The sequence below is a fragment of the Mesoplodon mirus genome, assembly GCF_964341445.2.
Source record: "Mesoplodon mirus genome assembly, chromosome: 19".
In the NCBI taxonomy this organism is placed as follows: Eukaryota; Metazoa; Chordata; class Mammalia; order Artiodactyla; family Ziphiidae; genus Mesoplodon; species Mesoplodon mirus.
The window spans coordinates 19,103,817-19,122,747 of record NC_138995.1 but is presented as its reverse complement, the minus strand read 5'-3'; the positions used below and the strand labels follow the sequence as shown (position 1 = coordinate 19,122,747).

At 49.3% G+C, this 18,931-nt stretch overlaps 1 protein-coding gene across 2 annotated transcripts in view; it reads right to left on the bottom strand.

Annotated features, from left to right (window-relative positions):
• RANBP10 (RAN binding protein 10) overlaps positions 1–18,931 on the bottom strand; it is a 67,015-nt gene that overhangs the window by 14,200 nt on the left and 33,884 nt on the right. For both annotated transcript variants that reach the window (XM_082607344.1, XM_082607345.1), the window contains exon 4: positions 4,826–4,993. In XM_082607344.1, the coding sequence (XP_082463470.1) occupies positions 4,826–4,993 (168 nt within the window). The remainder of the gene's footprint in view (positions 1–4,825; positions 4,994–18,931) is intronic.

The window sequence follows — 18,931 nt, the reverse complement described above, 5'->3', positions numbered from 1 at the left end:
CCTCAAAACAACCCTGGAAGGTGTATACTGCCTCTGACACTAGTTTACATATGAAAAAACCAAGGCACAGAGAGACTGTTTACATTCTTTACTGGGCTACTTTGCTCCTCAGTGAAAGAAGTTCATAAACCCATGACCTTCCTGCCTGAGGCCACTCCTGAGGCCCACATGCAGAGTCAGCAGTCACAGAACTAGCAGGATGGAATCTGGAAGCCCCTCCATGTCCACCCACCAGGTCTGCATGGGAGCTGCCCCCATGAATCTCAGTGTGGCCAGGCTACTGCTGCTGTACTCCCAGGCTCATGAAGAGGCCCACAGAACCCTGGAAGAAAGTGGAGTCCAGGCTCCATCAATTATCTGCAGTGTGACCTTTGGCAAGCTACCCAACCTCCCTGAGCCCATCCGAGAAAAGGGGGTAACAATATACCCAACACCTCAAAAAGGAAGGAGAAACAGATTCTCTATGAAAGCTGCTTCATAAACTGTGAGGTCTAGGTACAAGTTGGCTAGAGTTGCGCCACAGGGCGAGACAACTGCCACATTTCTGCCCAGGGGATGACCTACCTGGGCTTGCCTAGCTCTACTCACAATGGCACTCAGGAAGGACAAGGCCTTGAGGTGCTTCCAGGAGGATGAGGAAAGAGGCTACTCCACCCCCTATTGCACTGAACAGGGGCAACACTGCTCCCTGTAGCCCTGTAGGTCTCTGGGAGCCTCCACAAAGACACTGTGATGGCAAGATGTGAGATGGCCCACAGGAAGATCTGAGAAGGGCCAGGCAAAGATCCAGGATGCAAACAGGACATTCAAACCTGCTGCTAAGAAGTACCTTGAGCCAAAAACACATAGCTCAGGGGTCACTGAGGCTGAGGGTATAAAGAGCCTGTATAAACATTACTCTGGGGACCTCCCCGGGGGTTCAGTGGTTAAGAATCCGTGCTTCAGGGCTTCCCTGGTGGCACAGTGGTTAAGAGTCCGCCTGCCAATTCAGGAGACACGGGTTTGAGCCCTGTGTCTGGGAGGATCCCACATGCCGCGGAGCAACTAAGCCCAGGCGCCCTAGAGCCCGTGCTCTGCAACGGGGGAGGCCACCACAATAAGAGGCCCATGCACCGCAGCGAAGAGTGGCCCTTGCTCGCCACAGCTAGAGAGGTCCCGCACACAGCAATGAGGACCCAACACAGCCAAAAATAAATAAATAAATTTATTAAAACAAAAGAAAAAGAATCCGCGCTTCCACTGCAGGGGGTGCGGGTTCGATCGCTGGTGGGAAAGTCAAGATCCCACATGCTGTGCAATGCAGCCAAAAAAAATTACTCTGAAAGCTCATGGACCACTTGTGGGTGAGACGTCAGTCTCCAGTCTCCATTCACTCAGTGTTCATTTGTTCTCCCATCAAGTATTTGCTGAGACCTCCCAGGAGCTAGGCCCTATGACAGGCAATAGGGAGCCAGCTGGAAGCCTGGCCCTAAAAGTGCTGCAAACTCCAGCAAGAGAGATGGTGTGCAACTAGTAATTACACAGACAACTGACCAATGACACATAGGGTGAGTGCTGTGACAGAGGACAATGGAGCAAATAAAAGGAGCGGGGCGGCCAGGGGCAGGAAACGTCACTCTGCTTCTCTAAAGGGAGAAATGTTCTGAGGTTAAAGAGCAATGATTGGCTCACTGATCCTGCGTGAGATTCTGAAGTGCATTATATTGATAAGCTGGCTTGTGAAAAGGAAACAAGGTCATTAGAAGATTCACCAAGTGGTCTATCACTTTCATTGACTTTCCATCAAATTTCGTGATCTAGAAAATGCAGAGGACAGGTCATATCCATTTTTTAGTGAGGTCTCAGTAGTATCCTTGTGGAAAAGACAGAAAAACACAAGATTCAATTAACATAATGAAGTGATTCTTAAATGGCTGGTGTCTACCTGGACAAGCTGTAGGCTGAAGGGCTCAAATCCAGCCTTGTCCTCTTCCAATATTTTTATCAATATCTTGATGAAAACACAAATAAACATGTTTATCAAAATTTAGGTTAATACAATGCTGAAGAGGATACCAAATATTAGAGATAGAAAAAGCAAGACCAAAGAAGATCGTGACAGGCTTGAAAAATAGAAGATACAGGCCTAAAGGAAGTTTTATTACAAGATGTGTGAGGACTTTCATGGGTCTATATAAACATGTACTAGGGGGGACTTCCCAGGTGGTGCAGTGGTTAAGAATCTGCCTGCCAATGCAGGGGACATGGGTTCGAGCCCTGGTCCGGGAAGATCCCACATGCATAGCAACTAAGCCCGTGCACCACAACTACTGAGCCTACGTGCCTAGAGCCCATGCTCCGCAATAAGAGAAGCCACCACAACAAGAAGCCCGCGCACCACAATGAAGAGTAGCCCCCGCTCACTGCAATTAGAGAAAGCCCGCTCGCAGCAACAAAGACCCAACGCAGCCAAAAATAAATAAATAAATTAATTAAAAAACCCAAACCAAAACAAAAAAATATATACTAGAGAGAGGAGTTTTTTTAATTTTTCTATTTTTTTTGGTCACGCCGCGCGGCATGTGGGATCTTAGTTCCCCAACCAGGTATCAAACCCGTTCCTCCTGCAGTGGAAAGTGCAGAGTCTTAACCACTGGACTGCCCGGGAAATCCTGGGAGATGAGTTTTTAAAAACAGTGTGAGGGGGCTTCTCTGGTGGCGCAATGGTTAAGAATCTGCCTGCCAAAAATGTAGGGGACAAGGGTTCAAGCCCTGGTCTGGGAAGATCCCACATGCCGTGGAGCAACTAAGCCTGTGCACCGCAACTACTGAGCCTGAGCTCTAGAGCCCACGAGCTACAACTACTGAGCCCACATCCCACAACTACTGAGCCCACACACCACAACTACTGAAGCCCACGTGCCTAGAGCCCATGCTCTGCAGCAAGAGCAGCCACTGCAATGAGAAGCCTGCGTACCGCAAGAAAGAGTAGCCCCCGCTCACTGCAACTAGAGAAAGCCCGCACACAGCAACAAAGACCCAAACCAGCCTAAATAAATAAACAAATAAATAAAATAAAAAGTGTGAGGGTCTGGGCTGACATTAAGGTGGCCACGAGCTCCTTAGGGACCTAGGGATCTGACTGACAAAGAGCTTAGGGCCCAGAGGAGGGAGGTGCAGGTGCAGAAGGGACAGCAGATATGCCCCAAATCTTATGTCCCACAGCAGGTGCCATGCTCTGAGCAAAGTGTGGACAAGCTGAAGAGATGTAAGGAGGGCAGGTATTCAGAGCAGATGGGCAGAACTGGGCCTGGCTCGGAGGGGCAAGTGAAACAGGGGTTGGGTAAGGACTAATAGTCCATAACAGTGGCCCCTGGGACTCTGACAGCAGAAAAGTCAAGAGGCAGGAAATAGCTGGAGTCAGAGAACAGAGTGGGGAATGAGGAGTCATCTTGAGAGCTTGGCCTTGCCCTCCAGCAGCTAGCTCCTCACAGGCTGGATACCAGCAACTGCAGCTAGGTGGCCATGGATTTCAGGGGATAGTTTTTCCGGATGTGCACCTGGGTCAGCTCTGCATCGTCTGCGCCACGCTCTTGGCTGCCCATTCTAGGCTGTGGCATCTCACTGCCCTGTTGAGGAATGCTGGCTCCTGCTCGCTCAGCCCCAGCCGCAAGTAAACCCCATTTCCACCCAGGTCCCCTGGTTTTGCCCAGGCTCATCTCCTGGAGAAGCCACAGAGGGATGTGGGGAGTGGCAGCCACCTTTTGACTGCCCCGCAAACCAGGGGAAGTGAGCCTCCTACAAGTTGGGTTCAAAGTAAAATGCCCAACTCCCTTTCCTGGCAAGGCCTGTGGTCAACCTGGCTGGTAGGGTTCTGCCAGATTAGAGACCTCTGCAAACCCAGGCAGGCAGGCCCAGCAGTTAGGTACCACCTCAGGGCCACTTTGGCCATGGGTTCCACTCACTCGAGGGCCAAACAGCAGTCAGCCCTACTAGGGCAAGGTGTCAGAAGAGCCAAGTTCCTCTCTCTCTTGGTTTCTAATCCTAAATTCCTGTATGTGTACAGGACTACACTTCAAGGTATCCTCCAGAGTTCTCAAGACCTTCCAAGGACTGCTGCTTCTCCTGGGTTTCTGATCCTAGTTGACAGCACCACTAATCTAGCCACTTTACCATGTTCCCTTCTTTCCAGTGCACCCCATCTATCACTAAGCCCCGCTGCGGCACCCCTAGGCCTTTGCAGGCCTGTTCTCCGCTGCCTGCACCCATCACCACGGCCACAGCTCATGCCACCTGCCTCTTCCTCAGCCCTTACTCCAATCAGTCCCTCATTCTCAGTTTAACCAAAGGGACTTTTTCAATATAACTCTGTCCAGGTTGCTGTCTATTAACAACAAACAGGCCAGAAGAGACCTGACCCCATCTGACTCCGGCCTGTTTACCTTCTCTACTAGAGCAGCCCTCACTGTTGCTCCATAGCAACCAGTGCCCTGCAGAAGGGCCAGAGAAAGTCTGGGCCCAGGCGACAGGCATGCAAATCACTACCACTGTCAAGTATGTACTAGGGCCCCTCGCTCCAACGAGTGTCACAGAGGCCAGGAGCACGACCACGACATTGCTGCTCTCTCAGCACTGACCCAGGCTCGATAAATGCTGCTGAATGGATGGATTAACAAAGGGACCACTTCTATACCCTCCGTTCCCCTTGCAGGGCTCCGATGCTAGGAAATGACTGCAGTTGCCTTGAGCTCAGCAGAGGATCTATAACACTGCTTTGGCTTCAAAGCCTCTCACCAACCAAAGTGGCTCCACAGGGCAGACCCTCCAAGGTCCCCTATGTACCCACCAAGGCTGTGGCCATTCTTGGTGTAGAAGCAAGTGCCATTGATGAGGTTGACGCAGCAGCCAATCACGTCTCCTGTAGTGAATGTGGGACCATAGGGCTGGCCAGTCCCAGAGGAGCAGAAGGAATGCCCATCATCACCATGGTAACCATAGGAATGTTTATCCCAACCTGTGGGGGAAAAGAGAGCAAGAGCTGAGGTGAGGTACTTGAGAGAAAAACAAGACAGTCACAGAAGCCCGCCCAGGTCTGAGCTCCTCTCCCCAGCCTTCTACCACCTCACCAGCACTCCTGGCTTCTCACAGAGCCAGCTGTGGGCAGGGTCTGGCTATGCGAAATGAGCAGTGAGTTCAGCAAGTCACTGCCCTGAGGAGTTGAGGCAGCCCTACTGAAAAAGGAGCCCAAGCTGTGGTTGATAGGAACCAAAACCATGAGTGCCCTGGAAGGGACTTACCAGAGGGCCATGAAACAAGGAGGTGGCTGGGGAAAGCCTCATGAAGGAGAAGAGGTTTGAACTGAACTCTGAGGTGTATCATGGTGGTTGTTTATCTTTTTTTAAATTTATTTATCTTATTTATTTATTTCTGGCTGCACTGGGTCTTCGTTGCTGCGTGCGGGCTTTCTCTAGTTGCGGCAAGCGGGGGCTACTCTTCATTGAGGTGCACAGGCTTCTCATTGCGGTGGCTTCTCTTGTTGAGGAGCAATGGGCTCTTGGCGCACGGGCTTCAGTAGTGGTGGCACGTGGATTCAGCCATTGTGGCTTGCGGGCCCTAGCGCGCAGGCTCAGTAGTGGTGGTGCAGGGGCTTAGCTGCTCTGTGGTATGTGGGATCTTCCTGGACCAGGGATCGAACCCATGTCCCCTGCATTGGCAGGCGGATTCTTAACCACTGCACCACCAGGGAAGCCCCTGATGGCTTCTCTTTGTTGTGAGCACGGGCTCTAGGTGTGCGGGCTTCAGTAGTTGTGGCACACGGGCTCATTAGTTGTGGCACACGGGCTTAGTTGCTCCACAGCATGTGGGATCTTCCCAGACCAGGGCTCAAACCCGTGTCCCTGCATTGGCAGGCGGATTCCTAATCACTGCGCCACCAGGGAAGTCCCATGGTTGTTGTTATTTTTTTTTTTTTTTTTGCTGTACGCGGGCCTCTCACTGTTGTGGCCTCTCCCGTTGCGGAGCACAGGCTCCGGACGCACAGGCCCAGCGGCCATGGCTCACAGGCCCAGCCGCTCCGCGGCATATGGGATCCTCCCAGACCGGGGCACGAACCCGTATCCCCCGCATCGGCAGGCGGACTCCCAACCACTGCGCCACCAGGGAGGCCCGGTTGTTGTTTTTTTAATGTTTTTTTAACTTAAGTATAATTTACATGTAATAAGAGTCTTCCTTTTTAATTGATAGTTCAACAAGTTTTAACAAATGTTACCACCACCACGATCAAGATACAGAACATTTCCATCACTCCAAAAAGTTTTCCCTCATGCCTCTTTGCAGTCAATTCCACTCCAGGCACCCCCAAGTCTCTGGCAGCACTGATCTGATTTGCTCCTATGGTTTTGCCTTTTACAGAATGTCATATAAATGGAATCACAGAATTTGGAGTTTCTTGTGTCTGGCATCTTTCACTTAGCATAATGCGTTTGAGATTCATGCACATTGTTAGGTGTACCAGTATTTTGTTTCTTTTATTGCTGAGTAGTACTCCATTGTATGGACATACCACAGTTTGTCCATTCACTAGTTGATGACATACAGTTGTTTCTAATTTATCGCTATTATGTTTGTTTTTTTTTTTTTGTGGTACGCAGGCCTCTCACTGTTGTGGCCTCTCCCGTTGCGGAGCACAGGCTCCGGACACGCAGGCCCAGTGGCCATGGCTCACGGGTCCAGCCGCTCCGCGGCATGCGGGATCCTCCCGGACTGGGGCACGAACCTGTGTCCCCTGCATCGGCAGGCGGACTCTCAACCACTGCGCCACCAGGGAAGCCCTTTATCGCTATTATGAATAAAGCCAATAAATATTTGTAGATAGGTCTTTGTGCAGACATATGTTTTCATTTCTCTTAAGTAAATACTAAGAAGTGGTACTGCCACGTCACAAGATAAGTATATCTTTTACTTGATAACAAACTGCCAAACTGTTTTCCAAAGTAGCTGTACTGTTTTGCATTCCCACCAGCAATGTATGAGTTCACAATCTCACTAGCACTTGTTACTGTCAGTTGTTTTGGTTTTTTCTTCTTCTCTTAGACATTTTAGTAGGTATGTAGGGGCTTTAATTTGCATTTCCCCAGTGTCCAAGGATGCTGAGCATCTTTTCATATACTTATTTACCATCAGTTTATTAGAAAATTATTGAATTGTCTATTCAAATTTTTAACCCATTTTTTTAAAAAATTGGGTTGTATATCTTACTGAGCTATAAGGTTATATATTTTGGATACAAAATGTGTTTGGCAAATATTTTCTCCCAGTCTGTGGCTTGTCTTTTTCATTTTCTTAACAGTATCTCTCAAAGGCCTGCTGGGATTTTTTTTTCCTTACTATTTTTTTTTTTTTAATTGGTGTAGAGTTGATTTCCTGCTGGGATTTTTTTTTTTTTTTTTTTGCAGTACGCAGACCTCTCACTGCTGTGGCCTCTCCCATTGCGGAGCACAGGCTCCGGACGTGCAGGCTCAGCGGCCATGGCTCACGGGCCCAGCCGCTCCACAGCATGTGGGATCTTCCCGGACTGGGGCTCGAACCCGTGTCCCCTGCATCGGCAGGCAGACTCTCAACCACTGCGCCACCAGGGAAGCCCTCCTGCTGGGATTTTGATTGGGATTTTGTTGAATCTACAGATCAATTTGGAGAGAATAGATAGCTTAATAATATTGATTATTCAAATCCATGAACATGGTATACCTCTCCATTTATTTAGGTGGTCTTTAATTTCTCTCAACAGATTTTTAACAAATTTATTTCTAAGTATTTCACTTTCAATGTTATTATATATATATATATTTTAATAATAACATTGAATTAAAAAAATTATTTTATTTATTTATTTTTGGCTGTGTTGGGTCTTCGTTGCTGCGTGCAGCTAGTTGTGGAGAGCGGGGCTACTCTTTGTTGCAGTGTACGGGCTTCTCATTGCAGTGGCTTCTCTTGCTGCAGAGCACGGGCTCTAGGAGTGCAGGCTTCAGCAGTTGCGGCATGTGGATTCAGTAGTTGTGGCTCACAGGCTTAGTTACTCCGTGGCATGTGGGATCTTCCCAGACCAGGACTCGAACCCACGTCCCTTGCATTGGCAGATGGATTCTCAACCACTGCACCACCAGGGAAGCCCTTATTATATTATTTAAAATTTTATTTTCTAATTGTTTCTTGGTATTATATCAAAATATAATTGATTTTGGGGGTGGGAGGATGGGTTCAAGGTTTCTTTCTGGAGTGATAAAAATGTTCTAAAATTAGATTATGGGCCTTCCCTGGTGGCACAGTGGTTGAGAATCTGCCTGCCGATGCAGGGGGTACAGGTTCGAGCCCTGGCCCAGGAGGATCCCATGTGCTGCAGAGCAACTAGGCCTGTGCGCCACAACTACTGAGACTGCGCTCTAGAGCCCGTGAGCCACAACCACTGAGCCTGAGTGCCACCACTGCTGAAGCCCGTGCACCTGGAGCCTGTGCTCTGCAACAAGAGAAGCCACCGCAGTGAGAAGCCCGCGCACCACAATGAGGAGTGGCCCCCACTTGCTGCAACTGGGGAAGGCCGCACACAGCAACGGAGAACAAAAGCAGCCTAAATAAATAAATAAATAAATAAAATTTATCTTTTAAAAAAAGAGTACAGAAAGTGGGGCATCCTTGAGGGTCAAAGAATAGGTTCTCTTCAAAAATAATAATAATAAAATAAAATTAGATTATGATAATGGTTGCATAACTCTGTAAACATGTTAAAAACCACTGAACTGTACACTTTAAAAGAGTAGATTTTATGGTATGTAAATTTTATCTCAATAAAGCTATTAAATACACATGTATTTGATTTTTTATATATTCATCTGGTATCCTGCATCCTTGTCAAATTCACCAATTAGTTCTGGTAGCTTTTATGAAGATTACAGTGCCCACTGGGAAAGGGTTCCTAAGCAAGAAGCCCCACTTCCCACATACAAAGAACATATGTGTAATTCAGAGAAAGCCAGGAGCACCAGACTTCAGGCCAGAGGCCTGAGTTCTCAGCATGGAGTCTCCCAAGATGGGCTATTCTGCTACAGTGCCCTGCAGCTGCTAGAAACCCAAACTTCTGCTCCAGTGGCCTGGGATGCCAGGGATGGTGGTGGGGCTCTCTCTATGCTGCTTGACCAGCACAGCCTTCCCTAAAGCCAAGTCCACTGCTTACCACCTCCTGAGGCCATGTGGCTGTGGGGGAAGACTGTCCAACAAAGCCACTGCCCATTCTAGCCGTCCCCAAAGAGTCCTTGTAGACAGACTGCTTGCTGTTCCTATGGTTCGTCTCAGAACTATGCCCACCGCTGCTGACAGATGCTCACTGGCTCCTCCCTTTGGCCAGTGCGTCAGGGTTTGCCAATGCTTGCCTCTTGAAGATTTCCGTAACATTCTTTGGTCCTCCCCTAGCATACTGCTCACATCCTTGATCAATTCCGGTTCCTGCTGAGCCTCTCCAATCACCAGTCACTGTTTCTGGGACTGTCCCTGTCTCACTCACCATTTCCTAACCCTTCCCCCGACCCCCACCATCAGGAGAGGTGACACAGGTGTGTGCATATACACGTATGTGTGTTTGTGTGTAGTGACTAGTTCCAGCCCACTTCTTTCTCACACAAGGATGATCCTGTGTGACAGATCTTTTATGCAGATTTTACTGTCTAGAAGGTAGAAGACACACACTGGAAGGTTTTCTTTTAGCTTTCTCCAACTGAAGCAGTAGGTACTTTTTTTTTTTTTTGAAGCAGTAGGTAACTCTTAAAAAACTAATACAAATGTGGCCATTTGATTTATTAAAGCTAGAGAAATCATCCGGAAGAACTGTTTCCAACTTGGTCAGTGACTCAAGGATGTCTGGGAGCTATTTTTGTCTCAGTGTAAGGGAGCTGCTCAATAATGATCACCAAAACAACAGATGCTTACATTTTCAAAGACCTAAAATAAAAATTAAAGTATTTTTGAATACTTTTCTTCAAAAATAAACTACATAATTATTTTGACAAACCTACCATAGAATTTTTGGATTTTTAACTCAAGCTACTCAAGCTATAAATATGGATTTTAAATTTTTAAAAACTAAAGAACTCAATAAAAAAACAAAATATTTATTTAGAGTCAATTCAGGATTCACCATCACCTCAGTTTGGCTGAAAAATAGATACATTTTCCTGTTTTGTTTTGTTTTTCTTCAATTTCCAAATGATTTGTCAATTATATAGATTTGCCCAGAGGAAGAAAATTCATAGTCCCTGTGACACACTGAATAAGGCCTCCGAAAGATGTCCAAGGTCCTAATCTCTAGAACCCGTGAAATATGCTAACTTGCATGGTAATAAAGATTTTGCAGAAGTGACTAAGTCAAGGCTTTTGAAATGGGGAGATTATCCTGGATTATCTGGGGGCAGGGAGGGTAGGATAATGCAATTACAGGGGTACTTGTAAGAGAGAGGCAGAAGAGTCAAGTCAGAAAAGGTGATGTGACAGTGGAAGCAGAGAAAGAATGAAAGATGCTATTACACTGCTGGCTTTGAAGATGGACGATGGGGGCCATAAATCAAGGAATGTAGGTGGACTCTAGAACCTAAAAAGGGCAAGGAAATGGATTCTCCCCAAGAGCCTCCAGAAAGACTGCTACCCTGCTGACACCTTGATTTTAGGACTTCTGTCCTCCAGAACTGTAAAATGATTATTTTAAGTCACTACTATTGTTACAGCAGCAATAGGAAACTAATACAGTCCACTATGGCTATAGAAGAAGTTTCTGAGCATCTGGAATGATCAGTGCAGAGACGCAACACCTCAGCTACTTGTCTCTTGCTCGTCCAAGTGCTATGAAGTTAAAAGCTTTTCAAAGAAAATCACAGAGCTGTAATGTATCTTCAATCGAAGCTATCATTTCATAGCCAATATTTTTTCCAAACACAATTAAGAGCCTGTGTGTGTGTATAAGGTGTATATGTATGTGTTTGAAAGGCAGCTTGGGTTAAAAACAGAATGTTATTATACAGCTCATTTAGTAACAGTGGCTGCAGCAGCAGCAGCAGCTTGGTTTGAGACCTCTGTGTTGGGCTTCCCTGGTGGCACAGTGGTTAAGAATCCGCCTGCCAATGCAGCGGACATGGGTTCGAGCCCTGGCCCGGGAAGATCCCACATGCCGTGGAGCAGCTGAGCCTGTGCTCTTCCACAGTGAGAAGCCCGCCCACAGCAACGAAGACCCAGTGCAGACAAAAATAAGTAAATAAAATGAATTAAAAAAAAAAAGACCTCTGTGCTACTTTCCCATCCTCTGGAAAGAACATGCATCATCCAACTGTCATCAATTAGTTAATAAAGTGAGGGTGGTGGGTGGTGTGAAAGGAGCAGAGAAGACATTAATATATAAGTAAATCAATAAGAAAACACCTGGTAGAGGAAATGTGCTCTGAAGAAAACAAAGCCAGATGATAGGCTGGAAGTGGGACTGGGGATGAGGACTGACCAAGATGGAGTAGTCAAGTTAGTCCTCGCTGAGGGCTGACCCCTGAGCAGAGGTCTGCTTGATGAGAGAATCAGAAGGAAGAACTTTTGGGGTAAAGGGAATGAGCTCAGCATGTCTGAGAAACAGAGCCAGTGGGGCTGGAGCTGAGTGAGACTTAGGAAAGACTGGGAGCAGAGGTGACAGGGTTTGCTGGACGTGGGCGCTGATAGTATGAGGGGACGTAAGGATGACTCCCAGGTTTTCGTCCAGGCAAATGGGTGGATGGTGGTACCGCTTACTAAGAGACAGGGAAGATGGGCAGAAGGAAGAGATCTTTAGGACACGTTAAGTTTGAGAGGTCTTATTAGACATCTAAGCAGTTGGGTGGCAATACGAGGCAGGTGAGATGACTGTGGCTCATCCCAGATGTGGCAGGGCTGCCATGGGAACACCCACTAAACAAACAGTGGTGTGGACAGAAAACTTAAAATGAAGTCACTGGAGGATTTTCTTAAATGTTGTCCTCATACAATGGCTTTCTGTTTTTCCTCTGAGAGAAAAATTCAGGCTAGTCAAGGACTAGAAAGGGCAGAACAAACACAAGAGAAAGGCACCAGAAGCCCAAAATAGATGAGGACATGTTAAAGGGCACAAAGTTACTCTAAATGGATTCAGTTACCCCGCCCTTAATGAACCTTCTCCCCAGGGCTTGAGAAGCTGTATAGCAGACAGAAGCTAGTACTACCACGGCCATTCTTGAGGAATCGGGCAGACAGAAGAAAAACTACAAGGCCAAGGCCTAACTGCTGTTGCACATTCTGCAGTGAGTCTGTTTTTTGTTGTCAGTCTCAGGCTAAGGAGGGGGGTTTGGCCTCTGTTAGAAAGAAACACTGTAGTCCTGTGTGCCAGGGTAGCCAGTGTGGCCTGAAGGGCCCCTGCAGTCTGGTCCTGGACATAGCACTGTCCCTCCAAGATGGTAGGTCCTGGGGAGTCACTCACCTCCTCAGACCTTGGTTCCCTTCTCTACAAAATGAAAGGGGAGCAATTAGACATCATTGTCAAAGGACCCTAGGTGTCTACTTGTAAGAAACACTCCAAGACTCCAAACCAATCAGTAAGTATGGTAATCCCCATCTGAGGGCTGAGGAAGCTGAGGCACTGAAAGGCTCCACAAAGGCCTGTGGTCCTGCAGATTACTCTCTCAGAAGTTTGGGTCTCTATCTTTTTTTTTTTTTTTTTTTTGGCCAGGCCACGCAGCTTGTGGGAATTTAGTTTCCCGACCACGAATCAAACCCGCATCCCCTGCAGTGGAAGCACAGAGTCTTAACCACTGGACCGCCAGGGAAGTCGCTGGGTCTCCTATCTTCTGAGGAACATTCAAGTAAGCTCCAAGCAGGTACCCATGAGGGTGAAGACAAAACCTCCTCCTTCCTGGGGTGGCCCCAACCAATTGTAGGGAAGAGGAAGATGCTTTAAAGGTAGAACAGCATGAGCTCCTGAAGACTGGGTTCCATCAGAACAAACTTCAGGTAACCCCTACAAGGTTTCTGGACCCTAGGCTTGGTCACCTGACCAATACTACTCCCTGTAGGTAACTGGCTGGGTTCCACCAACTTTTGAGAAGGGACTGGGCACAAGTCCCCCAGGGCTGCAAGAACAAACAGCAGGAAAGGGGAACAAGGAGTGCCAGGATTTGTCTGCCACTGGGGGATAGCACTTCTTTTCTTAAGAAGTAGCTCCTTCCCTGTGCCAACCCTGTGGCTTCGGTGGGGAATGCTAATCCTAGTTAGCCTCCTCCCTGACCCAAGCTGGACCAGTAAGAGATCTTCCCGGAATTTTTGTACAAGGGAGCTGGGAGGAGAGCGGGTCTCAAAGCTCTGTGCTGCCATTGTTCTAACTTCATGTAGAAAGCCAGTCTGACAGACTAAAGCTAACAAACAGAAAGCAGAGACAAAAGACAGGGACAAAGACAGAAAGAAAAGTCCCAGACAGCATTTGAGTCCCTAAGACTTCCTTCCTCTGCTTGCCCTGAGGTCTGGCTGACCAAGTTGGTTAGAGACGGGATTCTCTACCCTGAAGCAACCAAAGTTCTCTGACTAAAGGGGCCACATCCAAGCATCTTTTTCTTTACCTTGCATAACACGTGGCCCACAGTAGGTGCTCAAGAAATGTATGTTGAAATGAAAAGGGAAATGGGTCAAGGGCTGGCAGGAAGCCTGAAGTACAAGACACTGGGGTCAGACCATGCTGACACACCACCCATGGGCAATCCTGGGCTTGACTGTGAGTTTTGTTATCGTGATTTTTCTTTTCAAGCAAAGCAAAGCAGTTAGAGCAATCTGCCTGCATCATGCCCCCTTTTATACAGACTAATAGCGAAGCCACTTCCGGGCCTTTGAAAGAGGCTGCAGACCTGGCTCTATCCCTGGGAAAGTCATTTAACTTCTCTGGTCTCAGTTTCCTCATCTATGAAACAGGGCAGGTGATGCAAATATCCCTGCCAGCTCTAGAAGAATCCATGGTTCTTAGTCCTCCTTCTCATTAAGAGAGTCTAGCAACTATGGTCTTTCCCATACCTCTGCCTGGGTAAGTCTCCCCTCCAGCCCTACCACCCTCAGCTTCAGGACAGGACCTCCTCCAACCCCCTATTCCTGCCCTGGAGTCAAAGTCAACAACTTCCTAAGCGTGAGCCCTGGCAGGATAAGCGGTCACCCATCCCTGGATGGGCCTGGTGTGAAGCTGGGGTGATGTGCCCAGGAATTAGAGTTATCACCCTCACCACAGGGCCAGAGCCAGCTGTCTCAGAGGACAGTGGGATGTGAGGGCCAGAAGAAAACGAGGGGGCTCAGCTGCCCTGCACAGCTATCAGGCCCTGTAGGGAGACAGGTCCAGCTGGCTCTGGGTCAAAGGATGGCTGGTGCTGCACGATAGGGACAACACTGTGACAGAGAGTGCCACCCAACTAACCATTCTTCCCTCTCCAAAGAGAATAAGCCCTGTCACTCCCAGAGAGAATGGATGGATAGCCAGCCTGGTGCCCACATAGAAAAGCCTATCCCTGCCACGTCAGACACCTATCAGATGCCAGTGGCGCAAGGAGAAGCCACGCCAGGAGGCTTCAGGCCAGGAGGCAGGAGGCCCCAAGTGCCCCATTCAGATGGTCTGGCACCACCCACTTCCCCCTCCATCATCGCTCAGAGGGAAACTCCCAATCACAGAAGTATGGGGGTGGCTGAGGAAATGGCTCACCATCTTGGCACTCCCAGATGCCATCCCTGGTTACAGTGTCCTCAAGGTGGGAGGCTCCCTATAGGGGTGCCAGGGACTCCAGCATGATTGCTCCAAGAGCTGCCCCATGCCACTCCCACCTGGCAGGACACGTCAAGGGCCTCAGTCCCAGCGGAACTAGGAATGAAGAGGACTCCTACTTCTGAGCAGAAAGATTTCCACATCATCAGCACATTAGCACAGAAACCTGGAAGGGGGCTGGTGCTGTGCCTGTCCACTAGGTTCTAGTCCTGGCCTGCAAATGACCAGCACACAGGGTCCAGCTCAGGCCTCACAAACTAGCCTAAGCACTGGTCCCCATGCCACTAATCAGCCATCTCTCCCCAAGAAATGGATCCTGATCATCACTGGACTTTGGGATCAGAAAGACTTGGGTTTGAATCCCAATTCTGTCACTTCTTAGCCCTCTGAGTTCCCTTGGCTGAACTCTTTCAGGGTTGGTGGGAAGATTAAACGAGAATGGACATGGAACACCAGCCTACAGGAGGCACTCCCTGGCAAGTTTCCCTGCCCTCTCTGTCTCTAACACCAGCTCCATGGTCAAGCCGGGCACTTCAGACTTCCTGCTCCTTTCTTTCCTGAGGGAGCGAGCTGGGTGGAGCTGGCTTTCCTAACTAACAGCCCGCCAATGGCAGCCCTAGACCTGTTCCACTCTTACTTGTCCCCAGTTTCCTGGGGAGGTCACCTGGCCCTCGGAGCAGTCGGCAGAGTTCAAAAGCCATGTCATTCATGGGGCTGGCTATGGAGGGAAGGCGCTGGGCTGGCTTAGCCAGGGTGCTTCCTAAACCTGGGGTCGCTGTGGAGAGAGCACATATGTCATAGGAGACCTCATGGCAGGGCTGCTTCTCAAGGATGGTCACTCACTCAGAGTCACCACTCCCTGGAAATCCATCAGACAAATGTTTTCCCCATAACCTCAAATGTCTTAAAAAATCTGATAGGATCCACCGCCTGGAGCAGCTCGACAATGGATAATGGGAAAGCAAAAGAGATTCTCTCACTCAGCAAACTCCGTGTGGTGGCATCAGGAAGTCCCGTCATAGTACTCACAAGACTGTTACCCCAAGTTCTAGGAACCTTGGGACCAAGGAACAGGACCAACACAAGCCTAAGGTGATGCTTCTGGCAGCTCCAGGCCAAAGGGGCCAGGGGTGCACTGGAGGGTCTTCTCTTTATGGTAGTTCAACATGAAAGCCAAGGCAAAGAGGGCAGGAGAAAAAGGCTATCTCTGCAGATAGCTGTGACACCAGGTAGAGCCTGCCCTCATAGGGGCACCCAGGCCCTACACTGAGATAGATGTCAGCCTGAAGCCATGGGCAGGGTAAGGGACTGTACAGCCAGCACCTGCATATAAAGGGGCCTTCTACAGGTCATACTCCTCCCCAACCCTGACAGAAATAGATACCTGATTGCCAGGAGAGGCCCAGGGACATCCAGGGTGGGTCTTGCTGGGTCTGGCTAAGACATGGCTCAAGTGGCATCTGGCACATTTGGCAGGGCTACCTGCCAACGCCTCAGGCTCCCAGAGAACAGGCTGGGTCTGTCATCCATGCTCAATCAGGCTAAGGGAAGAGGTGAACTGTCCCACTAAACTGAGGTACAACCTCAGCTCCCAGGCCTTGGTATCTCTCCTCTGGGATTGGGTTTGGCTTGTCCTTATTTCCACTAAGGTCCTTTCGAACTTCTGGGGAAAGTTAGTGGACAGATGACCCCTGGTAATGTAGGAGCCTGTGACTTTCTGCACATACTGCCAGATCCTGAGAAATGGGCATGCATAAAACCCTTCCCAAAAGAAGGCCCAGCGTGGTAGTCCAGTATTTCCAGGACCCCTAGATACAGACTCCCTCAAGGAGGCAACAAGAGGTTGAGCAGTAACTGGTCCCCACTCAGCTCCACCCTCATGTGGCCCCAGCCTCCAGCCACACCAGACGACACTTGATAATCTCTGTTTTCAGAGACTGACAAACTCAGGTTTCAGAACTGGCTCTTCTGCTGTCGATGAAACCTCTTATCTCAAAGGACTTAACTTGCCCTGAAAAACATAGTCTTAAATCCAAAAATTTTACCTCTGTGCTACAGAGAGGTAGGAGCTGGTATCTGGAAGAAGAAAACAGGATACTGTAGACAAGAAATCCCAGGCCCAGGGATAATAACTTATTTGTTATCTTAGCTGCCTCATTTCAAAAGGCTGCCAAGGAGCCCTGATACACTGTGGTAATACAGCTCTCCCTGTGGGTGAGGTAAGAAAGGCCCATGGAAAAGGACCACGGGCTTAACTGGCCACAGGGCCAAGGGCACTGCTGGCCCAGAGAGGAGCAGCAGGAAAACAGAGGGCCTCTTACATGAAACAAGCTCCACAGTAGGGACTGGGGAGGGTCCTGTGGCACAAACCATTAACCCCCATGTGAACCACCAGGAGTTTTGACCAGCTACCTGGCCCTTGGGCCCAACTACCAAACCACCCTCTGCCTGGACTGCCCAGCAGAACCTGCTGCCAGGGCTACAAGGCCTCTGGGTTTCTATCCCTCCACTCCCACCCGGTCATTTCCCAAGGACATTTCAGAGAAAGAACAGAATGAGAAAGGCAACAAGGGGTTGGGCAGCACCAAGTGCATAAACCCCAACCTATCTTCCCACAGCCCTGGTCCTGGGCAGCTGTTCCAGTGGCTTCAGGGAATCTCCTGGCTGCCCCCCTTTTCCAGGGAGGGCTGCCTCAAGGTACCTTATAGGCGTGAACTCAGGACCATCACGAGTCAGCTTCCTGCCTTCACCAGCCTCAGGCAGTACTCACTTGGGAGGCTTGTACAGCGCCTACAACCAAGCCAGGGTTGCTGAGGCCTATTCCCAGGCGCACTGCCAGGATTAGGAGGTAAGCCAGACGCCCAGTGGCGCCCTGATCATTCAACCCACTCAGCTGGAGAGAAGCACGACTTCCCTCACGGAGGGACTGAGCAGCCCCACGGCAGACCCCTGTGAAGCAACGTAGATCCTAGGGTGAAAGATGCTCCAAAGAGAGGTGGTGGTCAATGATGAATACGAAGGGGGCTCATCAGCTGTGGGGAACAAGGGTCTCAGCCCACATGGAGTGGGACAGAAGCCGTCCCCATTTGGTGGGTACAGACAAACGGCACTTCCAGACTACTGGAAACCCACTTACGTGTCAGTAATCTCTAAGACATCTGCTGCACAAAGCCACCTACTATTGGTATTTGCTCTGAGCAGACACCTTATTCTGCATATCCTTAGGAGGACAGAGAGGAAGGATATCCAACGCTCAGTTATTTATTGCCACACCGACAGGAGCTAGCCTCTGCCCTCATGAACCTGGCATGGACCCTCAGTGTTCTGCCCTGATCTCTGCTATCTGCTGTTCCTTTCCCATGGCACACGCAGATATGAAATATCAGCTGTTTGCAGAATGTGTCCCACCCAGTAGAAGCAGGCCCCAGCCACAGGGATTAGGACACAAACACTCCCATGGGTGTGCTCCTAATAGCCCACTCTGTTAGTAAGGTAACAGTCTTAATAGGGTCAGCTCCAGGGAGAGGAAAAGATGCTCACTTGATCATGACCCGTCATGTGGAACGAAAGCAGTCGCCCTGCCACCCCTCCTTGCCCTACCACTACACCCTCCCCCTCTCACCCCCACTGAGGTCCAGCTGCCAGGTGCCATTTGCTTCAGAAGATACGCATCCCATCCCCAATCCCCAGCTGTGGTTCTTCCAGCTGCTTCTTTTCCAACAGTTCAAGGAAAGGATGCCTCAATGGGCCTGGGTTCTCCTTTGAGGGGTTGTAGTAATTAAGGTAATAGATGCTACCCCAAGAGAACAGCCGCCTCCTCCAAGGAAGTGGCAAGGAGGAAACTATCAGCTGTCCAGCTCTGATGCGGATGAGGCAGCCTATCAACACAGCCTGAGTCTCCCTGGCTCTGTCTGACGTACAAGACACAGAAGGAAGATCTGTTCTGTCTTTGCCCCCTTCAAAGCACCTGAGCTTGGGAGAAGCCCAAATCCCCCTATATCCACACCCCGACTTTCTTCCTGCTTCTCCAATCCAGGGATCCCAGCCCATGCGGTTTGCTGCCAGCTCAACAACCGAAGGGTGGGGCTGCAGGTACACTCACCTGCCTGCAGATCATCCTTCCTGGCTGCAAAG